This window comes from Oryctolagus cuniculus, chromosome 12, assembly GCF_051225735.1.
Source record: "Oryctolagus cuniculus isolate XC-2025 breed Fujian yellow rabbit chromosome 12, ASM5122573v1, whole genome shotgun sequence".
NCBI classification, from domain to species: domain Eukaryota; kingdom Metazoa; phylum Chordata; class Mammalia; order Lagomorpha; family Leporidae; genus Oryctolagus; species Oryctolagus cuniculus.
In genome coordinates, this window is record NC_142878.1 from 105,902,631 (window position 1) to 105,925,125 (window position 22,495).

The 22,495-nt window shown below is 59.6% G+C and overlaps 1 protein-coding gene across 3 annotated transcripts; it reads right to left on the reverse strand.

Moving 5' to 3' along the window:
- Positions 1-1,442: 1,442 nt before the first annotated feature.
- SKIC8 (SKI8 subunit of superkiller complex) lies at positions 1,443-19,138 on the reverse strand. 3 transcript variants are annotated; one of them, XM_070054610.2, is made up of 12 exons: positions 19,108-19,138; positions 18,777-18,872; positions 15,988-16,037; positions 15,342-15,369; positions 13,085-13,190; positions 12,628-12,800; positions 7,717-7,865; positions 7,408-7,501; positions 6,352-6,445; positions 5,007-5,099; positions 3,283-3,361; positions 1,443-1,723 (listed from the first exon to the last, which is right to left on the reverse strand). In XM_070054610.2, exons 3-12 carry the CDS (start codon positions 15,997-15,999, stop codon positions 1,634-1,636), a joined length of 918 nt encoding a protein of 305 aa, XP_069910711.1. In that variant the 5' UTR covers positions 16,000-16,037; positions 18,777-18,872; positions 19,108-19,138; the 3' UTR covers positions 1,443-1,633. The 3 variants fall into 3 exon arrangements, with proteins under 3 accessions (XP_069910711.1, XP_051690616.1, XP_051690613.1); XM_051834656.3 differs by lacking the exon at positions 18,777-18,872 and having other exon boundaries at positions 6,352-6,406; XM_051834653.3 differs by lacking the exon at positions 18,777-18,872.
- Between the last annotated feature and the right edge of the window lie 3,357 nt (positions 19,139-22,495).

Sequence of the window (22,495 nt, forward strand, 5' to 3'; positions counted from 1 at the left end):
GCCGTGCCCAGTTCTCGCCCAACGGGCTCTGCCCCGGAGTCTCAGGCACCCTAGTTCTGCTCTCTGGGCCCTGGTTGGAATGGCTTTGTCCGACCATCTCCTGGCCGTTTGGGAACCTGCCAGGTCCTGCGGTCAGGACAGACCCGTGTTCCGAGTGGTGGCCCCCGCACGTGTTCTGTGTTTAATGACTTTCTGTTGACAGCCTTTGCGATGCTCTCCCACCCAAGTGCTTACTTGTAAAGAACACGAATGTGCCCACACGCCCAGCACCCCGAGGGCAGCGGCAGAGGCCTGGGTACAGGCTGGCTTCAGCCCCACGGCACCGCCAGCCTCCTGACCGGCATCCCGGGTGGCTGCGGGGTCTGGTGTTGTCACCTCTCCCCCAGACTCTCCCTCCCAAGGGATCATTGCTCATTGCACAGCCGTCTCACCCGGGGCTTCCTGCACACTAGGCACTGCGTGCCGGGCCCGTCTCCGAGAGCTCGCTGGGGGACAGGAGTCTCTCCTCCAGGCGGGCAGGCGACAGCTTTGAGTTGGGGCGACCTCAGCCTTAGCCATTACTGCTCAGCTCTTTGCCTCACTCATGAAGAGCTCACTGCCTTTGAGAGGCAGGACCACCTGTCAGGTCTGCCCTGGTCTCCTCCTGTAGCCCAGTCCCTGGGGGGGGTGGGGGTCAGAGGGCAGCTGAGATGGGCAGGTGGGGCGAGCCGGCCGCATGGACCGTGCTAGCAGTGGGCTGCCATTTGCTGCAAGCACGGAGCCCACCTGTGCCCACGTGGACCCCGGTCAGCACAGACAGAACGCACTCCTCCAGCAGAGCCCGGGTGAACGCCCGCCCCCAGTGGACCACGACTCCAGGCTGCCGTCTGTGCTGTGCCTTCCTAATAAATCGTTGCTAAAGAATACTGTCCGGTTGGCGCTGGAGCCGTTACATCCAGCTCCTTCCTGTCCCGAGCGGAACCTGGAGGGGTTGTGATTGACTTATTCCACCTGTGCACCTGTCACTTCCGAATTAAAACGGAGCTGGATGAGACACAGTGGCTCTGCCTCTTCTTCCTGGGAACAGACGGACAGCGCTCAAGGCCCCGCCTCAGGGCGGGTGGGGAAGCTCCCACCCTTGGGGAGCTCGTGTGCGGGGGTGGGCCGACCGCACGCATGGGCCGGGCCGCTCACCCAGGGAAGAACCAGAGGAGCGAGAGGGGCGGGGGAGGGAGGAGCCGGGACTGGGCTGTGCGGCAAGGGGTGGGAAGGAGGCTCGCGCAGCCTGACGATGAGCTGAAGGAGCTGCCCGCCCACCGACGGGAGCCCGGGCGGCGCCAGGCGAGGCATGCCCAGTCCCTGGCTGCCCGGAGGCCAGTGCGGCCGCTGGACCGCGCCAGCTCCTCTCGCTGTCCCGGCAGTCACAGGGTAGATGAAACACGAGTGTTTTCAAGAAGGCGCCGTTTGCATTAAGAATGCTTTATTTACGTTAGGGTACGGACAGCATTCCCAATACAATGGAAAGATTCGTCCTGTATCTACAAACTCGAGCCTCTGCCGTAACAAATACGGCATTTCTGTACGGAGAGCCTGCCAAGGGCGGGAGTGACACGGCGGAGCCTTCTGGGCGCAGCCCGGGCGCGCAGGCTCCGGCTCACACGGGACAGTCGTAGACGTGGATCTCCTGGTCATCACCGACAGACACGACTTTGGAGCCGTTTCCGTTGTACTTTACTCCCCAGACCTAAAATAAAACAAAACCCACAAAATACGCCCTACTGAAGCCTTCATTCCTCACCCGGGAGTTTGTGAAAGGAACAGCCTGCTGTCTCCTCATTGAGTCTAGGACGTTCCTGTGCCCTCTGCACCGGGGAGAACGGAGCCCGCGCCAGCCCCGTCCCTGTCACTCAGCCCACGGGAAGGGCTGTGCCGCGGCAGAGACCGCAGAGGAACAACCTGTATCCGGGAGCAAACTTGCCAGGCCCAGAGCTGCTGCCCGCGTCCCTCACCCAGCCCTGTGCCCCGGCCACAGCGTTCAAGGTCCCGCGGCTCGGGGCGTGCTTTGTGGGCCGCCGACTGTACCTGCCACGTGCGCGTGAACAGGTTCACACCTGCTCCCCAGACAGCACTGCCGTGGCCGCAGTTTCTCTCAGGAGTAACAGGTGGTTGGCCTGTCCCCTTGACCTTGGTGTCCAGCCCTGAATTCACATGATGGCCTCACTGCCACTCCCACATCTGGAACAGCCACACTGACCCCTGCGTCCAAGGTGAACCCTGGAACAACCCTGCTAACTTTAAGCTGCACTCTAAAGAGAAGAATCTAAAAAGATCATCTAAAACATTTAGAATATATGAAAAGCCGGTCGGCGCCGCGGCTCACTAGGCTAATCCTCCGCCTTGCGGCGCCGGCACACCAGGTTCTAGTCCCGGTCGGGGCGCCAGATTCTGTCCCGGTTGCCCCTCTTCCAGGCCAGCTCTCTGCTGTGGCCCAGGAGTGGCCCTGCACCCCACGGGAGACCAGGAGAAGCACCTGGCTCCTGCCTTCGGATCAGCGCAATGCGCCGGCCGTAGCGTGCCAGCCACGGCGGCCATTGGAGGGTGAACCAACGGCAAAAGGAAGACCTTTCTCTCTGTCTCTCTCTCTCACTGTCCACTCTGCCTGTCAAAAAAAAAATAAAAATTTAAAAAAAAAAATTGAATATATGAAAAGCCAGCTCGGCACTGCTGTGAGCATTTTATTTGTTGTGCTGAGTTCCCCAGGGCCTCTGCGACGCAGTGGCTCAGTGGCTGGGACCAGCAGCCCGGCTTCACCTGGGAGCTGGTAAGAAATTCACCATCTTAGACCACATCAGCCCGGCGAGTCGGACTGCCCCCAGCCCAGCGCCCTGGACACAGAAGTTAGCAAGGCCACGGACGGACGGCGCGAGCTTGTGTCTACTCGCTTAAAACAATTCAATCTCCTATTTTTTTTTTTTTTTTTTTAAAGTGACGGATCAGGGCAGCAGAGCCCAGAGGGCAGGCCTTCCCGAGCTGCCTGGCCGGTGGTGCGCCAGGGCCTGCGGCGGCAGTCTCTCGAGCAGACACTTGAAGGAAGGCTGTGCCGCTAGGGACAGGCCTCACGGTCACTAGGCTGACGCCTCCCCCACCCCCCACTGCACGGGAACGTGGGCGAGGGGACACGGCAGTGGCCAATCCTCAGGGTCTGCCACCCTCGACCCCGCAGCAAGGCAGGGAGAGGAAGCTGCTGGCACCGTGGCTGAGCGCCAGCCACCAGTCAAAGGAGCGTCAGGGTGTACGTCGTACCTGATCCTGGTGATCAAAGAAGGTGTGCACACAGGTCCTCGTGCCAACATCCCAGACTTTCACACTCTTGTCAGATGAGCTGTCAAACAGCGAGCGGCAGTATCAGAAAGCAGCTTGACCGGTCCGAGGCTGGAAGGCGCTCGACCGGAAGTCCCGTGCTCGCTCCCTCCCTGGCTTACCCCCGCCCCTCCACTCACCGGGCTGGAGCAGGTGGCTCCCTCCCCACATGGCAGCCACGTGCCTGCCCGGACCATCTGCCCCGCCCAGCCTCTCACTCCACGCCCTCGTCGGGCTGGGACACCCACCTGCTCCCCAGTGGAGGGAGGTCTGTTTCAGTTTCACAGATTCACGGTATGGCCCCCAAGGCGGCAAACTACTGAGCAACTCTTTTTTTTTTTTTTTAAAGATTTGAAAGGCAGAGCAATAGAGAGAGGATGAGAGAGAGACAGAGAGAAAGAGAGAGAGGGAGATTCTGATGCACTGGTTCACGCCCCAGATGGCCACAAGAGGTCTGAGTCAGGCTGCAGCCAGGAGCCAGGAGCCCACTCCGGCCTCCCACAGGGCTGCGGGCATCCAGGCACGTGGGCCATCCGCCACTGCCTTCTCGGGCACAACAGCGGGGAGCGGGGGAGGTTCTCTGACACAGGATGCTGGTGTCGCAAGTAGTGGCGTAAGACAGTCTTCCTGTTTCTAGCTGTGCTGACTGCCCTGGGCCGGAGCAGCAGTGAACACGGGGTCTATTGGGGTGGGTGATGTGGCACGGTACGGGTGGGCGACGTGGCACGGAACGGGTGGGCGACGTGGCACGGAACGGGTGGGCGATGTGGCACGGTACGGGTGGGCGATGTGGCACGGTACGGGTGGGCGATGTGGCACGGTACGGGTGGATGATGTGGCACGGTACGGGTGGGCGATGTGGCACGGAACGGGTGGGCGATGTGGCACGGTACGGGTGGGCGATGTGGTATGGTACGGGTGGATGATGTGGCACGGTACGGGTGGGCGACGTGGCACGGTATTGGGTGGGTGATGTGGCACGGAACGGGTGGGTGATGTGGCACGGTACGGGTGGGCGATGTGGCACGGTACGGGTGGGTGATGTGGCACGGTACAGGTGGGTGATGTGGCACGGTACGGGTGGGCGATGTGGTATGGTAGGTTAAGCCGCCACTAGGGACACCCGTCAGGTCCCGCCTCAGCGTGCAATCCAGATTCCTGCTGAAGCGCCTGGGAGGCAGCAGATGGCGCAAGTGCTTGGGTTTCTGCCAACCCCAGGGAGACCCTGAGGGAGTTCTTGGCTCCTGGTTTCGGCCTGGCTCAGCTCCTGCTGTTGCAGGCATTTGGGGAGTGAACCAGCAGATGGAAGACTTCTTCCTTCGTCTCTCCCTCCACCTCTGTTGCTTTGCCTTTCAAATAGTAAAATGTGAAACCACTGCATCTATCCACACGCACACCTTACAAAGAGAGCTGCATGTACTGCTGGAACACAGGTGCGTCTTGGAGTATCTGTAGGTAGAAACCTAGATTTCTAAGGAAAAGTGGAGAGACTGTGCTGGAGAACTGGGCTTTATGCCAGTTATGGACGACAGACCTCTCGGCTGAAGCGCAGAGGACAAAGGCTCCCTGGGTTTAAGAGTCCCACAGCTTTCAGATCTGAGGGCGACCGACACAGAAGCCAGGCCGCCACGCCCCGGCGCTCAGACGCAGCTGAGAACCTTCCGTACCTGGAAACAAAGTGCGTGTCGTCGGGACAAAAGGCGACGTTCAGCACCCAGGAGGCGTGTCCACTCAGTGTGCCGGCCAGGTTGGCGTGCTGCCTGCAAGGGGAGAGGCGCCAGCAACTCAGACCCGTCAGCACGTGCGTGAGCTCACACAGTGAGTGATCACTGCCCAGACACCTGGGCCGCACCTGCGCCCCTCCTCACACACAACGCGACACCAGGAACCCCACTCCCAGTGCGGTGGCGTCATGGCTGGCAGAGACCAATCTTCCTGCAGCACCAAGCCCGCCAGGGCTGACTGATGCCGCCAAGAGTCGGATCCAGGACAGGCACCGCCCAGACGCCCCAGGCCACTGAGCAGGGTGCGCGTGGGCCGTTCCGTGAGGCTGGCACCCTGTGCACAGGGGCCACAGCCTCCCAGCCAGGCACAGCGCCAAGAGGGACTCTACGGCACACGTGGCCCAGCCTGGCCCACACGCACAGTGCATTTTCTAGGGCAGGGAAACCAATCCCTACGGCAGGAGCGCAGCCCGGGGCCCAGCTAGGTCAGCAGTTTTGACTGGGTCGGGCCTTGAGGGAGGAAAGGGCACCCACCTTCCGCTGGGCCCCTCATCTACAGATGGGGCCGGCTCTGTGGCTGCTGGGAAGAGCAGTGCCACAGTGGCAGCCAACGGCATGAACGGAAGCCAGACATCTGGGAACCGCCACCATCCACGCTGGCCTCGCCGCCGAGCGAGTACAAGCCCAGAGACGCCGTCCGTGTGGCCAGCGCCCTGCTTAGTGCTAACTGCTACCGCTCAGTTCCGCTCCATGCTACTGGAAGACTTCCGGCCAGCAGCGGGCTGGAGGCAGCGGGGTGCCCACGCCCACGTCCTCGCAGGCCCCAGTAGCGATGGAGAGGTGGGCGCCCACACAGGGCAGCAGCACCGTGCTCGGCGGGCCTTCCTTAGCGTGAGGAGCAGAGGGCGGGGCACGGGGGTGCTGCACAGGCTCCCCCGGGAAGAGCCCTCAGTGCTCAGGGATGACCCCTCCCTCTGACCCCGGCAGGCAGGAACCTGCCCAGAGAGGCCCCACCAGACGGAGGGCACACACGCAGGCACGGAGTGCCCCTGCCACCGGAGGCCGGCGACAGCCCATGCTCCGTTCCAAGCGCACAGCACTGCCTCACCCAGAGAACGCGGTCGGTGAGGGCCTCGCCGCTCGCCTCCCAGGCACCTGTGCTCGGCCCCTGCACGAGCCCTGAGCGCCAGACTCCAGCAGGCCGGGGGCGGGGCTCCTGCTACCAGTAGGAGCACAAGGTGGGCACTGGAGCGAAGGGAGACACCGCGACCCACACGAGGCCACTTACACATCATAGATCTTGATGTAGCCGTCGTCTGAGGCCGTGACGAGGAGCTGCGAGTCCGGGGAAAACGTTAAGGAGCGAATGGGCATGGCGTGGCCTGGAATCGAGAAGCCCGTTAATCTGGGTGGTCACCTCCGCACAGCCCCCGCGCCTCACCCCTTCCCACAGGTCTCCAGCCGGCGCCCTGCCCCCTGCAGAAACGGCAGCTCACCCTCCGCTCCCTGCCCGGGCCCACGGGCCTCCACGGAGAGCCACACGGCTCCTGAGGCACGAGGTCCAGCGACCGAGACGCGCCTTCCCTGCCCAGTCCTCTGTGGCAGGACACGGGGGCTGGGATCCCTCCCCACCCACCCAGAGGCCAGCAGAGCGGACAGCAGCGCAACGCCTACATCGGCTTTCACCCCTCGGCAAAGAGGGCTGTGTCCCAGCCACAGAGTTCTCTCGAACCAAGACACAAGCCACTCGGCAGTGAGACAGGCCGACACGTCAATCAAAAGTAAGCTGAGAGCCGGCGCTGTGGCTCACTAGGCTAATCCTCCACCTAGCGGCGCCGGCACACCGGGTTCTAGTCCCGGTCGGGGCGCCAGATTCTGTCCCGGTTGCCCCTCTTCCAGGCCAGCCCTCTGCTGTGGCCAGGGAGTGCAGTGGAGGATGGCCCAAGTGCTTGGGCCCTGCACCCCATGGGAGACCAGGAGGAAGCGCCTGGCTCCTGCCTTCGGATCAGTGCGGCGCGCTGGCCGCAGCGGCCATTGGAGGATGAGCCAACGGCAAAAGGAAGACCTTTCTCTCTGTCTCTCTCTCTCTCTCTCTCTCACTGACTGTTTGACTCTGCCTGTCAAACAAACAAACAAACAAACAAAAAGTAAGCTGATTCATGAAAACCCACAGTTCACACTACCCTAGCTATGATCTGTCTACTGCAAACCACACTGACAACACTGAAACGTGGAGGCCTTCCGGCTTCCCCAGGCTGACGATGATCCGAGAACCTAAGGTGTGGAGCCAGCAGGAGGCCGCCCACCCCGGCGACCCGGTCTGCACAGAGACACCGAGCGATACCTTCCAGCGTGTGCAGAAGCTTCCCGGTGGCAATGTCAAAAATATTGATGATGCCGTCGATGGCTCCGCTGGCCAGGTACTTCCCGTCGGGACTCTGTTCAGAGAACACAGGAAGGCACTGGGCCCCGTGCGTTACGCTTTCCCCATCAGACCCAGGCGAGCCTCCTGCGGGCTCCAGGCCCAACGGGCTGCTGGCAAACGCCACAGGCCAGCAGCTGCCCCAAGAGACCCCTGCCCGGTCTGCGCCAGGGGCCACAGCAACCTGCAGACGCAGCCAGAGAGAAGAAGAAGAAGGCAGAGTTTCCTTACATAAGCAATACTGAGAATGAATTTTCCTCTTGTGTCCAAGGAATATTCCTTTTTCCCACTTTCCACACCAAAGATGTTCACTTTCCCCACATGAGTTCCTGTGGCCAGATACTGGGAATCGGGGGAGAAGGCCAAAGTCCAGGCATCCACTGCACAGAGAAAAGAGAAAATACGGTAAGAAGAGATTTGACCCAAAGACACAAATCGTTTCTAAATTGCAGAAATGACGTCTTGCTTTAGAAAGTGGTTGGGAAAATGTTAATTTTTTTCTTTTTTTTTTTCCTTTTCTTTTTTACCAAGTTTAGTTTTAGTCTAAGTCAGTCTATATTCTGTTAAAGTTTTAACAGAAACAGGACAACACCAAGTGCTAACAAGCACGTGGACAACAGGGCTGGCACCCTGTAGCTCAGCAGGCTAAGCTGTCTCCTGGATGCCACGCCAGCGTCCCATGAGTGAGGGCGGGTTCAAGTCCCGGCTGCTGTACTTCCAAGCCAGTTCCCTGTTAATACCCCAGGAAAGCAGTGGAAGTTGGCCCAAGTGCTTGGGCCCCTGCACCCTTGTAAGAGACCCAGAGTTCCGGGCTCCTGGTTTGACCCAGTCCAGCCCTGGCTGTTGCAGCCATTTGGGGAATGAACTAGTGGATGGAAGACCTCTCTCTGTAATTCTACGAATAATTCTCTGTAATTCTTTCAAATAAGTAAATACATATTAAAAATAAAAAAAGAAAGAAAGAAAGACCATGGACCAACAGAGCTTCCCTACGCTAGCGAGAACGCGCAGAGGGGCGGCCCCTCTGCACACGGGCCCCACGGTTTCTTCAGCGGAAACACTCCCCCGACCCCCAGCAGCTCCACTCCCCGGCAGCGAGGGAAACAGGAACAAGCGCCACACGGAGACGAGTCCACCGGCGTCCCGGCGCCTCTACTCAGAGCAGCCCCACCCTGGAACCGGGCAGCGAGCGGAGTCCAGAGCGGCTAGCCCACCCGTGGACACCACCTGGCAACCGAGAGCAGGCCGGGCTCCACCTAGATGCTGCGGGAAGGGAGCCCCGGGGCAGCACAATTCCACGCCACGTGACTTCGCACAAGGCAGGGCTGCAGAGGCGCAGGGCAGCCCCGCGGCTGTCGCAGGAGGCGGGGGGGGGGGGGGAGCATGGGGAACTTGGGGAGCACGGAGGTGTCTAACACCGCGCTGGGGTGGCGACGCACAACCACGGAAATCAGGAATCATGCCGGCCAGGGGCAGGCTTCACAGTGCACGCACAGAGGGGCCATCTGACCCCAGTTAGGCCGCAAACAGGGCAAGGTGCAGCGGAAACACTCCAGGGAAGGTGCACTGGCAGAGGATTGCCAGAGAAGGGCTGAGGAGCTGTTCAACAGGGCTCGTGCCCAGTGAGGCGACACTGACAACTGTCGCCTCCCATGCAGGCCTTCGGGGGCACTGGGGCACCTCGGAGAGCTCGCGGAAGCCACCACCGAGATGCCACTGGTGGTCTGGAGCCACGGCCTCTCCTCAGTCCTCTCCTGCGCTTATCTCCGGCCCGCTGGTTCACTCCCTCGAATGAGAGGCAACCCAGGGCTGGCCAGGCTGAAGCCAGGAGCAGGAGCTTCTTCCGGGTCTCCCATGTGGGTGCAGCGGCCCAAGCTCTCGGGCCATCTTCTGTTTTTCCTGTCCTGCATTAGCAGAGAACTGGACAGGAAGTGGAGCAGCTGGGACACGAACCAGTGCCCATATGGGATGCCCGCGTCACAGGCAGGACCTTAACCTGATGCGGCCGAGATGCCAGCCCCTTGAGTTCTCTTTAAAATAAAATTTTCCTGAAAAATATTACACACATACGCAATAATAAGTCATTTAACTCTTTCACTTTACTTATGAATAGTTTGTTTCACAATTGAAATTTACTTCAAAGGTGCTCAATTAACCAGCAAGACCTGAAAATGACGTATCTACCTGTCAGAGAGCTGCTTTTCAACTTTTATATTTATTCCCAAATGAAGGCGCGTTTATGTCAACAGGAATATGTTTTCCTTTAGTCCTATTATAACGAGTCACTTGCAGGAGTAACAGTTTTTGTTCCTCAAAGTTTAAAAACCCTTCTAAATTATTTTTACATTTCCCAACTGTTTGGCGATACAGAACTTTTAGTACCAAATGTTCTTATGCTCAAAATAGAAGGAACAAATTTTATCCCTCAGTTAAACCTTGCACTCTAAGATCTCAAAATCTGATAATACGTTAACTTTTTTATCTGAGAGGCAGACAGAAGGACAAAGACAGAACTTTCATCTGCTCGTTCAGTCTGCAAATGGCCGCGACAGCTGGGGCTGGGCTGGGCTGAAGCCAGGACCTGGGAACACCCTCCAGGTCTCCTGTGTGCGCGGCACAGAGCCAGCTACCGGAGCCGTCACTGCCTGCTGCCTGCAAGGCCATGCGTTAGCAGGAAGCTGGAGCCGGGAGCTGGAGCCAGGACTCGAACCCAAAGCCTGGCACTCTGAGCAGGGAGGCAGGTGTCCCCGCCGGCACAGCACGCAGTGAGCACCTCCATGACTGAGCTCCGGTTGATCACGGAGTGGCCGTCCTGAACCACCCGGCACTCGGGGCTCCTGCTCCCACCTCTGTTCTTCAGGGTGGCCGCCGGGCAGCTCCAGCCTGGCTCAGGGCCCCGGCAGGATCTCCCTCATCTCGGCTTTCTGCGTCCTCACTTTCTTCTTCAGATCTGGGACGGTTCTCTTCCTTTTGGCGAGCTCACATCCTCCACACGTTTTCCAGTTGCCTGTTAAGTGTCCACCTCCCACTCTGACGAGACCCCGGGTCCTTAGGGCCCGTCAGGTGAATCCAGCGGCCCGCAGGCTGTCCCGGGCAGCACCCGCTCCTGTCACTCAGCCCAGGAACTGCTTACTGTTTGACGGCCTGGTCTAGCCTCACAGACCATCCAAAAAGAAAATGAACCCGAGCCCTTCGCCATGCTCAGCGTCTTGTTCGGTGCTAGCAGCAGCGTCCGCAGCTTTGCCACGCGAGACGTCCAGGACAGGGCGACAGGGCGCTGCTGCAGGACACGCACAGCGGCCTTGCACTTGGACCAACCCAGCACTCACACCTTCGGCCGCGGAGTGCCCACGCAAGGACACGGCCTCACGGGCCCTGGGCCTCAGGGGCCCAGATGAAAAGGCAGGAACCGGGCTGCCTCTTTGGAGCAGAGCCTTAGGAGTCTGTCCAGGACAGTGTGGGGCCCAAGCGCCTCAGAAGCCGTCAGCAGGACAAGGGCACAGGGGGTGACGGCGAGTCTCTGGGGAGCCAGTGTCTGGGTGGCCCTTCCAAATACACAACCCAGCAGACGCATGGAAAACCGTGTCAGTGGATCCCAAACAGGGACCGGAGAGGCATAGAGGCATATTCTTAAAAAAAAAAAAAAAAAGGCATATTCTTAAAAAAAAAAAAAACACCTCTCTATAGGAGTCAGAATCAGATAAGGACCCTGCTTTGAGGGAAAATGAACTTGGTTTCCAGACCTCCCAAGCCTCCTTGCCAACTCTGGGAACTTTTCTGTCAATACAGGGAGAGCCTCGAGTGGCCACTGGGCACGCCTGGCGGGAGGCAGACCACAGTGTTCCCGAGACACCAGGCAGCCCGGTGGGCTCTGTGAGCCCTGCACGGCCACCCCCGCTCGGGCAGAACATGCCCCGCAGTCCCTCAGGAAGCGACCGGAGGCTGAAAGCTCCGGGAAACGCGACGCCGCGTGCTCCACGCTGACCTGGCCCACTGAACTTGCTCGTGCCCACCAGCCCAGACGCTCCTGCCCACACAGACTGCGGACCAGAGGATGTGACCCTGCAGCACTCAAAAATCACTGAGGTTGTTTCTTGCAAAGTGCCCCACCCACCACAAACTAGAACTCAGAACCTGAACTGTCGTGAGCAGTGCGACCGCGACACGCAGCCGTGTGACCAGGGTTTACGTCCCAGCTTCTGCCAGCTTGACTCGGAACAGCGCGAGCGGGGCAGACACCTGTGAGTGGCTGAAATGCCGCATGGGATGCCCACTCCCGTGCCACAGTGCCCGCGTGCCAGTCTCGGTTCTGCCCTGGATCCCAGCTTCCTGCTAACGTGCACCCTGGGGGGCAGCAGATGACGGCTCAAGTGGTTGGGTCCCTGCCACCCATGGGAGACCTGGACTGATTTCCCAGCTCCTGGTTTAGGCCTGGCCCAGCCCCAGCTATTGCAGCCATCTGGGGAGTGAGTCAGCGAACAGGAGCCCTTTTTGCTCTGTCTCTCTGTCACTCTAATAATTAAAAAAAAAAAAAAAAAAAAGAATACAGCCAGTGCCAGTGCTGTGGTGTAGTGGGTAAAAGCCACCGCATGTGACACTGGCATCCCATATGGGCACTGGTTCGTGACCCAGCTGCTCCACTTCTGATCCAGCTCCCTGCTAATGCGCCTGGGAAGGTAGCAGAGGATGGCCCAAGTGCTTGGGCCCCAACACCCACATAGGAGACCCAGACGGAGTTCCAGGAGCCTGGCTTTGGCCTGGCCCAGTCCTGGCTGTTGTGGCCACCTGGGAGTGAACAGCAGATGGACGATATCTGTCTCTCCTTCTCTCTCTGTACCTTTTTCAAATATCAGTCTTAATGGAGGCCCTCTGGGCCATCCAAATACAGGTTTACGATCCTACACTGGCAGTTCTGAAACACAGCTTTGAAAACCACAATGCCTAAGGTTAGAGCCGATTTTCAGTAAGCAGCAAGGCGTGACCGTCAGCGACACAGGCTGTCTGCAGCCTGCAAGTCCTCACTTGGCACAGATGAGCCTGGCCCTGTTCCCAGCCCCACTAAAGGTATGAAGTGAGACCCAGTTTAGAAACCTACACCAGGTCAAGAACCTCTCTTACTGCCCCTAAAAGTAAAACTCTTACCAGGTCCTGCATCTATAGACTTTATCTGTTTGCCATTTTCTAAGTCCCAGAGACGGATGTGCGCGTCGAGAGAACTGGACGCAGCAATGGGCAGCGTGTGGCTGATGTCCACGGATACCACCCCCAGCTGATGTCCCTCCAGGCTCCACTGCAGGTCCAGCCGCTCATCACACCTTCAACGGGGGACAGAGAAACACATTTCTTCACATCCGACACGGAACCCGGCACCTGCGATCCCGGGTGCCTGGAGCTACACTTCCCCCAAGGCCTCTGCGAGGCAGAAGCAGACAACTACAGAGCAACGGGCCGCCAGATGCAGCCAGGTTTCCACTCGGGACTTTATTTTACCCCCACACCGCTGCTGCTTCCTGGCCGAGGAAGGGCGAATGCTTCCCGGGCTGCAACCTGAGAGCCCCGGGGTCACCTTCCCGGGTGGGGCGGGGTGGGGGGGACTCACCATTTCCAGACCTTCACCAGGTCGTCCAGGGAGCCCGTCACCACCGTCTCAGTGTTCTCCTTCTTGTTTGTCCCCCAGGCAACTGACCAAATGGCATCGTCGTGGGCTAGAACGGAAAGTGCTTTGTTTACCCAGTCTCTGGCAGCCACCGCTGAGTGTACTGGGACAAAATGCTCTTCAACATGGCAAGGCATCCGCACCCGCATCTGCTTCCCGGTCCTGAAGGGGCTTTCCCACAGGCTTGCCCTGAACTGTGGGCACACAGGAAAGCTGCAGGCTGTGCCTGGGCCCCGGTCCCCAGCGGGTCAGGCAGACACAGAACAAGCCTCTGAGCTCCAAGCCCCATGCCCACGGCCCTGCCTCTCGCGTGCTGTCGGGCCTGCAGCAGACAGCAATGGAAACTGCTCGGCTACAAGGGAGACCACTAAGGAATACGCATGTCCCCACCCCGCCCCACCGAAACCCTAAACTTGGTGAGACACAACCTACAGCTTCTCAGGGACCAACAGCCACTCGACTGGAAAACGTACAGGTCTAAACACCAAATACGGCCTCCGCACGCGGCTGCCTGTCACAGGCGCCCTCAGTGCGCTCAGTGGGCAGTGCGGGCATCAGTCAGCCTCACACACGTGGTCTCACGATCCGTCACGACCACCTGTGAAGCAGGCACCATCGGCATGGCCTTCACGCCACAGACAAGGAAGCAGGGCCGGTGCTGCGGGTAGTGGGTAAAGCTGCCACCTGCAGGGCCAGCATCCCATATGGGTGCTGATTCAAGTCCCTGCTGCTCTACTTCCCATCCAGCTCTCTGCTAATGCTCCTAGGAAAGTGGTGGAGGATGGCCCAAGTCTTTGGGCCCTGCACCCATGGGGGAGACCTGGAAGAAGCTCCTGGCTCCTGGCTCCTGTCCAGCACAGCTCTGGCCATTACAGCCATTTAGGGAGTGAACCAACGGATAGATGATCTCTCTCTCTCTCAGCCTCTAACTCTGCCTTTCAAATAAATCAATCTTTAAAAATAAATCAAAGGAGCTGGCGCTGAGGCTCACTAGGCTAATCCTCCGCCTTGCGGCGCCAGCACACCGGGTTCTAGTCCCGGTTGGGGCGCCGGATTCTGTCCCAGTTGCCCCTCTTCCAGGCCAGCTCTCTGCTGTGGCCAGGGAGTGCAGTGGAGGATGGCCCAAGTGCTTGGGCCCTGCACCCCATGGGAGACCAGAAGCACCTGGCTCCTGGCTTCGGATCAGCACGGTGCGCCGGCCGCGGCGGCCATTGGAGGGTGAACTAACGGCAAAGGAAGACCTTTCTCTCTGTCTCTCTCTCTCACTGTCCACTCTGCCTGTCAAAAAGCAAACAAACAAACAAAGGAGCCCAGAAGCCCACCCGAGGTCACAGAGGTAAGAAGGGGCAGAGCTAGGGTTCCAAGTCCTCCTCAAATCCACGAGAGCAGGCCACACTGCTGGGCCTGCGGCGCTGTTGTGGACACACAGATGTGCCAAGTACACCGGGAGGCGCTCGCCACACCTGGCAGCCGTTCTCCAGGGCCACAAAACGGAACAGCTGCACACACAGCAGCAGCCGACGTGCAAACTCATCACCTGGACTGGCTGGCTGGGAAGAAAGCTTCGGCTTAACTGCCACACCACCTGCACGCCACCTCGCTGGAGCGGAGAGCGCTCCTGGATACGCCAGAGCTCTGGGCCTCGCTAGCCCCCTCAGGCTGCGCTTAGAAACGAGACGTACGTGGGCAGCCCATGCGCGAGCGCTGCCCCTTCCTGGTGGGCCAGCCCACGCTGCACCTGCCTCCCGCTCCCCTTCCTGCCCCTGCCCCTGCCCTCCCACGCGCCCAGGGGCCTCGACAGAAACCCAGCTCACTCTCACCCCGTCAGTCTTCACTACGGGGCAAAGGTCCTGGGTGGGCGTCCCTGCCCTGGCTGCAAGTGCTCAGCCCCGGGGGACTGACGTCAGGTTCTGGGTTCAAGTCCCACCCCACCCCCGCCCCACCCAGAGGAGCCGGCATCACAGCGTTCTGCAGCCAGGGCTGCCATCTTCCTCGCGTGGGAAAGCCCTCCTCAGCCTGAGTCCCCGGTCCGTCATCTGCCGCCTGCTTTCTCCCTTTCGTTCCTTTTGTCACGTGTGTGTTAGGTGTCTGCTTTCAGCTGCCTCTGCCGACTCTTCAATGAGAGTGAGCACACTGGGAGCCGCCGTCTGGGGCACACGGCCGTTCAGGGCGGAATCTGCTGGAGCTGGCAGGCCCTTACCTTGCTCCTGTTTGAAGAGAATGCTGTACTAGAAGAGAACAGAAGCAGGTTAACTGCCGCCCCGACTCCAGCTCGCCAGACCCTCCAGAAGCGCGTGCCCCGCTGGGTGTGGTCACCAGGGTCAGCCACTTCCTCTGCTGTCACCCTGTCCCCCTCAAGCTCCCCACCTCCCGCTCACACAAGATGTGTCCAGTCGCACCAGGGAAAAATTAGTTCTGGAAGAAAGTGATACGCTCCCCTCCCCTTCCATCACCCTGTTGCCCAGCGAGGGACTAATAAATAAATGATGTTTTCTCTCTCTGCGCTGGCCACCAGGAAGCTCGCGGGACGCAGTGTGGTTCCGCCGCTGTGTAGACGGCACAGCCTGTTAACGCATCATAGACACGTTTCCCTAATTCCTCTCCTGCTCTGACCGCTTTCTGTCTGTTGTGAACCTATGCTTTTAAGCTTTCTCGATTCCTCTCTAAACTGTGGCCTTAGACAAGCAGACGTTTCCCTGGAGCTACCTGGCCCTGGCTAGGTGAGCAGGTGCCAGGGTCATCCAGCTCTTTAGGAGCAGAGCGAGATTAGGGCTGGCTTCCCGACCACACACCCAGACAGAGCAGTCGGCACAGGCCCTACCCGCCTGCCCCGACACGGGCCTTACCTGGTTGGTCATCTCCTTAAGCAGGGGTGAAGGGCTAAAGGCCGACAGCTCTGTGAAAACACACCAGGACTCCAGTCAGGGGCGTCATCGGGACAGAGGGGGCTACAGTTGGCTCCCCTCGACCAAGAAGATAAAGCAACCCTCCGTTAATGGCACTGTTCGAACATCTCGCTAAGGGTCGGTCCCTGGGCCCCCCTCAAGAGCCCAGCCAAGTGGGGGGCTCCTCTCTCCCCGCTGAACCCTGGGACTCGACAACACCCACTCCCATCACACGCCCACGTCTGACTGCGGGGACCATTCTCTGTCTCTGGCTGCTCTTTGCAGAGACAAAAGCACAGGCCGAGCTCATTTGAAACATTCATTCACAGGGAAGCCCAAAGGTAGCAAAGTTCTTACAGCCCGTGCAGGGGTCTCCACCCAGCACACTGTGGAGACAACAAGCGAGCCAACAGCACAGCGGCTGCAGGGAGGCGCGCGTCTTTAAGAAATCAGCTCTGCTAAACAGACCACAGTCACTTCATGAACAGACAGATTGAGGGCTGGCGCTGTGGCACGGTAGGCTAAGCCTCTGCCTGCCCTGCCAGCATCCCATGTGGGCAAGTTTGTGTCCCAGCTGCTCCACTTCTGATCCAGCTCTCTGCTATGGCCTGGGACAGCAGGAGAAGATGGCCCAAGTGCACATGGGAGACCTGGAAGAGGCTCCTGGCTTCAGCTCAGCTCAGCTCCAGCAGCTGCGGCCATCTGGGGAGTGAACTAGTGGATGGAGGACTCTCTCTCTGTTTCTCCCTCTCAATGTTGTAGCTCAGTGCATTAAGCCTTGGCCTACAATACCAGCATCTGATATCAGAGGGCCTGTTCAAGTGCTATCCACTTCTTTTTTTTTTAAAGATTTTATTTATTTACTTGAGAGGTAGAGTTACAGACAGTGAGAGGAAGAGACAGAGAGAAAGGTCTTCCTTGCGTTGGTTTACTCCCCAAATGGCCACAATGGCCGGAGCCGCGCCGATCCGAAGCCAGGAGCCAGGAGCTTCTTCCAGGTCTCCCACATGGGTGCAGGGGCCCAAGGACTTGAGCCATCTTCTACTGCTGTCCCAGGCCATAGCAGAGAGCTGGACCGGAAGTGGAGCAGCCAGGACTCAAACCGGTGCTCATATGGGATGCCGGCACCGCAGGCGGCGGCTCTACCTGCTACGCCACAGCGCCTGCCCCTGTGCTATCCACTTCTAATCCAGCTGTCCGCTAAGGAGCCTGGGAAAGGAGCCTTGGAAGATGGACCAAATGCGTAGGTCCCTGCCACCCACGTGGGGGATGAGAATAGGAGTTCTGGGTGCTGACTGCAGGCCGGCCCAGTCCTGGTTGTTGCGGGCGTTTGGGAAGTGAACTCTGTCCGTCATTCTTTCAGACAAAGGCAGTGGTTTTAATTTCTCAGCCACACTAAGCGTCCTTAGTATTCTGTGTATGTCAGACCCCTCCAGCAGCCTGGTAGAGCGCATCGCCCTGTCAGGAGGTCATTAGGACATGAACACGCAGGAGCAGAAAGCAAACCAAGCAGTGGGCTCTCGTGACTCAGGTGTTCTACGAAGTCGCCCCAAACACTCAGCAAAGTGAGCCACTGCTCTTCAGAGCCTCCGGGCGCACCCTCCCCGTCAACCGAACACACAGCGTGCGTCAGGTGTGGCTGTGGAAGGGCACGGACCGAACAGACGGCACAACGTCACTAATCCCGGGTCAGGCCCGACCACAGCTTACAGACACACGGCTTCTCAGAAGACACGGCACAGCCTCCCTGCGCTTAGCGGCACCCGGCGCCACTACCACACTGCTTGGCGCTGCACCTGACAGTGGGATCACCTGCCAAAAGCACGGCTCCAAACAAGGTGACACCTGCTGACAGGGTGAGGACAGACAAGGAGGCAGGGTGTCACCTGCCGGGCCTCCTCTGAGAACAGGCCCATCAGGCGCCTGCGACTTGTCACCACCCTACACATGTCGTCCAAGACAGCAAAGGCATTGCCAGTGCTGACCTTAGGGACCTTGGAGTCCTGCCCAGGACAGCAGGGCTGGCGCAGCATTCTACCGTCTTGTCTGCCAATCTCAGCCTCACAATTAGCAACAGGAAGGAATCAAGCATCAAAAAGTAGGAGGGCTCGCAGAAAGACAACTCCCAAAGCGCATGCACGCCCAGGCTGCTCCACTTCCGGTCCAGCTCCCTGCTGATGGCCTGGGAAAGCCCTGGAAGATGGCCCAATGCCTGGGCCCCTACCGTGCACGTGGGGAGACCTGGATGGAGTTCCTGGCTCCCGGCTTCGGATCGGCCCAGTCCGGGCTGTTGTGGCCATGTGGGGCGTGAACCAGCGGATGGAAGACCTCTCTCTCTAACTTTGCCTTTCAAATCAATAAATAAGTCTGCACACAGATGCGCTCACTGGACGCCCACAGCCCCATGTCAGTAGGCAGTCTTATCATCAACTGCACTTTCCTTGGTGCGAATAGTGAGGCTCAGGTCAAGGGCGCGGCCCCAAGGCCGGCCTGACACTAGAAAGGATGCACGCTCCAGGACAGGCTACCAGGACACAACACCGCTTGCTCCACTCTCTCACCCCCTAACGGAAGTTCAGAGCTAAGCGACGCCCCCTCCCCTCGCCACCTTATCTCTTTAGGAAGCTTTCTCAGCCAGAATTCACGGTTCACCCCCTCAGTGTTCCAAAAACCAGCACCAGCGGACGCTGGCGAGGCGGTAACGCACAGTGCGATGCGCCAAATAACGCGAAGCCAGCCTCCCGCCGCACCTGTCCGATGCCGGGGCGGCTGCCACCTAAGCCCGCGTGCTCCGCTCCTGGAAAACTTCCGTTAAGACGGGCTTCCCATCCAGGGGCACCTCGGGGCTGCACACAGGATGCGAGAGCGGCCACCGATCAGCCTTTTCGCTCCCCTAGTGGCCCGGGGCTCCGAGGGGCAGCCGGGGTGAATGGAGTCACGGACGCCGCCCTCCAGCCTCGCGGCCTGCGGCATCCTCGCACAAATCTGCTTAAAGGCAGCCGCGGGGCCACCCTCGCTCAGCCACCGGCCGTCGGCGACCCCCATAACCGCCCCTGCCAACGGCCACGAGTACCAACTCACCACCGCACTGCCCGGCTGCACGACTGACGCCAGGGTCGACGCGACCGCGGCGCACAAAGATGTGCTCACGAAGGGGCGGGGCATCCGGGCCGTCCCGCCCCCCAGGGCGCTAGCTCACGTCGCAGCGCCCCCTACCGTCACTATGCCGCACGTGCGGCAGACGCGGAGGTGGGTGGGCGGGGAGAGGGGAGAAAGCCACGCCCCATTCCCAGCAGAGGAGAGGGCGGGGCCTGTTCCCGGAAACGCGGTTGTTAGCTTCCGGCAGGCGGTGGCGCGGGGTTCTGCCTTCCGGTTTCTCCATTTGTGCTGAGTTTGGACTGGACTTGATGGCTTCTGGGATTCTATTGTTTTTGCGACGTCCCTTGAGTGTGACACATGTGCAGCTGAGACGGACGGGAGGAGGCCCTGCCGCTCCTGCTCGCTGGCCTCCCGCCCAGGAGGGAAGAGGTTTTTTGGGGGTAGCGGAATGTGCAGAGCGGGCCCTGACGGGGTAAATCCTGGTTCAGCTAGGTCCTGGGAGAGACCACGGCCTCTCTTGCTTAGAACTTGAAGTTCAGAAGGATTCTGGAAGGTGACGGTGCTGGGCGGTGGGCGCTGCACCTCCAAGTCTCTCTGCTTCCGCCCCCCTCGCAGCTAATGCTAAATTCGATCCCGTCTATTAAGACCGTCTATCTCCCTCTTTTTAAGATGTGTTAATTTGCAAGGCGGAGTTAGGGAGAGAGAGAGGTCTTCCATCCGCTGGTTCACTCCCCAAATGGCCGCAACCGCTGGGCCTGGGTCTCCCACGTGGGTGCAGGGGCCCAAGCCCTTGGGCCATCTTCTTCTGCTTCCAGCAGGGAGCTGGGTCGCAGGTGGACCCGCTGGGTTTCCAGCTGGCGCCCGCATGGGCTGGGGCAGCCCTTGCTGTGCCACTCCCCTCCCTGGACGTCCTGGGTGGAAGTGAACAGGTTTCAAGACTGAATTGTGCCAGCGCCGTGGCTCACTAGGCTAATCCTCCGCCTTGCGGCGCCGGCACACCGGGTTCTAGTCCCGGTCGGGGCGCCGGATTCTGTCCCGGTTGCCCCTCTTCCAGGCCAGCTCTCTGCTGTGGCCCAGGAGTGCAGTGGAGGATGGCCCAGGTGCTTGGGCCCTGCACCCCATGGGAGACCAGGAGAAGCACCTGGCTCCTGCCATCGGATCGGCGCGGTGCGCTGGCCGCGGCAGCCATTGGAGGGTGAACCAACAGCAAAGGAAGACCTTTCTCTCTGTCTCTCTCTCTCTCACTCCACTCTGCCTGTCAAAAAAAAAAAAAAAAAAGAAAGAAAGAAAAAAGACTGAATTGTCAGAATTCTCAACGCGACGTCTCCTGAAAGTCAGGAGAGCCTTGTGCCCGTTTCGGGGTGTACCTGGCCAGAGGCACTTGGCCCTGGGTTTGAGGCCAGGCAGTGCCCCTCACATGGGCCTAAGTGCCGAGTGGGCCCTGCTGTTCAGGCACTTTCCACAGAGCTGAGCGCACAGACACCCCACCCTGGCCGGGCCCCGGGCTCCCCAAGTGCGGGGAACAGTTAACACCAGCCCCACGGAGCAATGGCTTCTGGGAGTTACGAGATGAGCGATCTCCCTCCCTGACTTGGTGAAGTTTGTAGGTTTCAGTAACAGAGGGACCCAAACCCAGGTGCTGCGTGCGATATGGGCTGTGGGCCTCCCACAGGTGTCTAAACTGCTAGGCCAACAGCTGCCACTCCGTCCGGGTCTGCTACATGGGTGGCAGGGGCCCAAGCACTCGGGCCATCTTCCATTGCTTTCTCAGGCTCCTTAGCAGGGATCTGGATGGGAAGTGGAGCAACCAGGACTTGAACCCGTGCCCATGTGGTTGAGATATGGGATGCCAGCATTGCAGATGGCAGTTTAACCCATTGAGCCACAATGCTGACCACACAAAGGCTTTCTGAAGACAGTCCAGTTCTGTAATTAAGAAATCCAAATCCTTCACTTAAAAACAACACTTTATTTATTTATGACAGGCAGAGTGGACAGTGAGGGAGAAGGAGACAGAGAGAAAGGTCTTCCTTTTTGCCGTTGGTTCACCCTCGTGCTGCGGCCGGCACACGAAGCCAGGAGCCAGGTGCTTCTCCTGGTCTCCCATGGGGTGCAGGGCCCAAGGACTTGGGCCATCCTCACTGCACTCCTGGGCCACAGCAGAGAGCTTGGCCTGGAAGAGGGGCAACCGGGACAGAATCCGGCGCCCCGACCGGGACTAGAACCCGGTGTGCTGGCACCGCAAGGTGGAGGATTAGCCTATTGAGCCACGGCGCCGGGCAAAAACAGCACTTTAAGCACCTGCTTTCACCCCTTGACCCCAAAGAAGTAGGCACATGGCCTTAACAGTGCAGCTATGAAGCAGTGATAATTAGCCTTTTTGGTGCCATGAATGTTTTTGGCATTTGATGAAGTCTCGGAATCTTGTCTGTTTCTATGCATAAAAACAGGGCTGGCCTCGTGGGGCAGTGGGTTAAGCTGGCATCCCATACCGAAGTACAGCTGATCTTTCAATCCAGCTCCCTGCTAACGTGCCTGGGAGAGCTGCAGACGATGGCCGATCGGCCGGGCCTCCAGACAGGGGCTGTACCATCACTGGCCAGAGGGTGGCAGTCACGGCCCGCACAGCGCAGGCGCCGGCCCCTCCCTGGCTGTTCTGCGCAGGGAGGCAGTGGCTGCCGGCTGTTGAGGGCTACTGGAACTTAGCCCAAGACCTCTGGGGCCTCGAGGTCAGCACCTTAACCCCTAGGGGGTTTCAGAGTGTGTTCCCAGACCAGCAGCTGCTGCCGCCCCTGGACAATTACTCAAAACATGACACCTGCAGATCCAGAAACGCTGGGGGCGGGGCTGGCACTCTGCAGGCACAGCCTATAATAGGGAAGTTGCAAGCCCCATGTTGCTCGCTCGGGGCCCTGCAGATGGAGCTGTGGGGGTCCCACCTGTGACCTCACAGGTCCTGCTATTGAGATGCCCCGGGGAGCTAGAGAGAAAGGAGTGTGGGTTAAAAGGCTCGTGCTGGGGAGGTGGGGCTGGGGACAGCTGCAGCCTCCGCCCTGGGCACACACCTTGTGCAGGGCTGCAGCCTGCAGGCATGGCCGGATGGACTTCCTTGCACCCAGCCGCTGTCCAGGGTCAGGTTGCAATTCTACGCCGGGTACCAGCTGCTGGCCATGGCTCGGTGGTTTCCACCAGCCCGTGACTGTTCCGCCAGTGTCCACTCTCTAGGCTTCTGCGGGGCCAGGCTGGGATGCTCTAAGGAACGGGGTGGAAGATTCCTGCCACGGGGCTCAGGCTGGCTCTTTCTCGCCAGGGCTCCTGGTCTCCCTCAACAGCAAAGGACCTTTTAGTCCAAGAAGCCCCCGCCCATCTG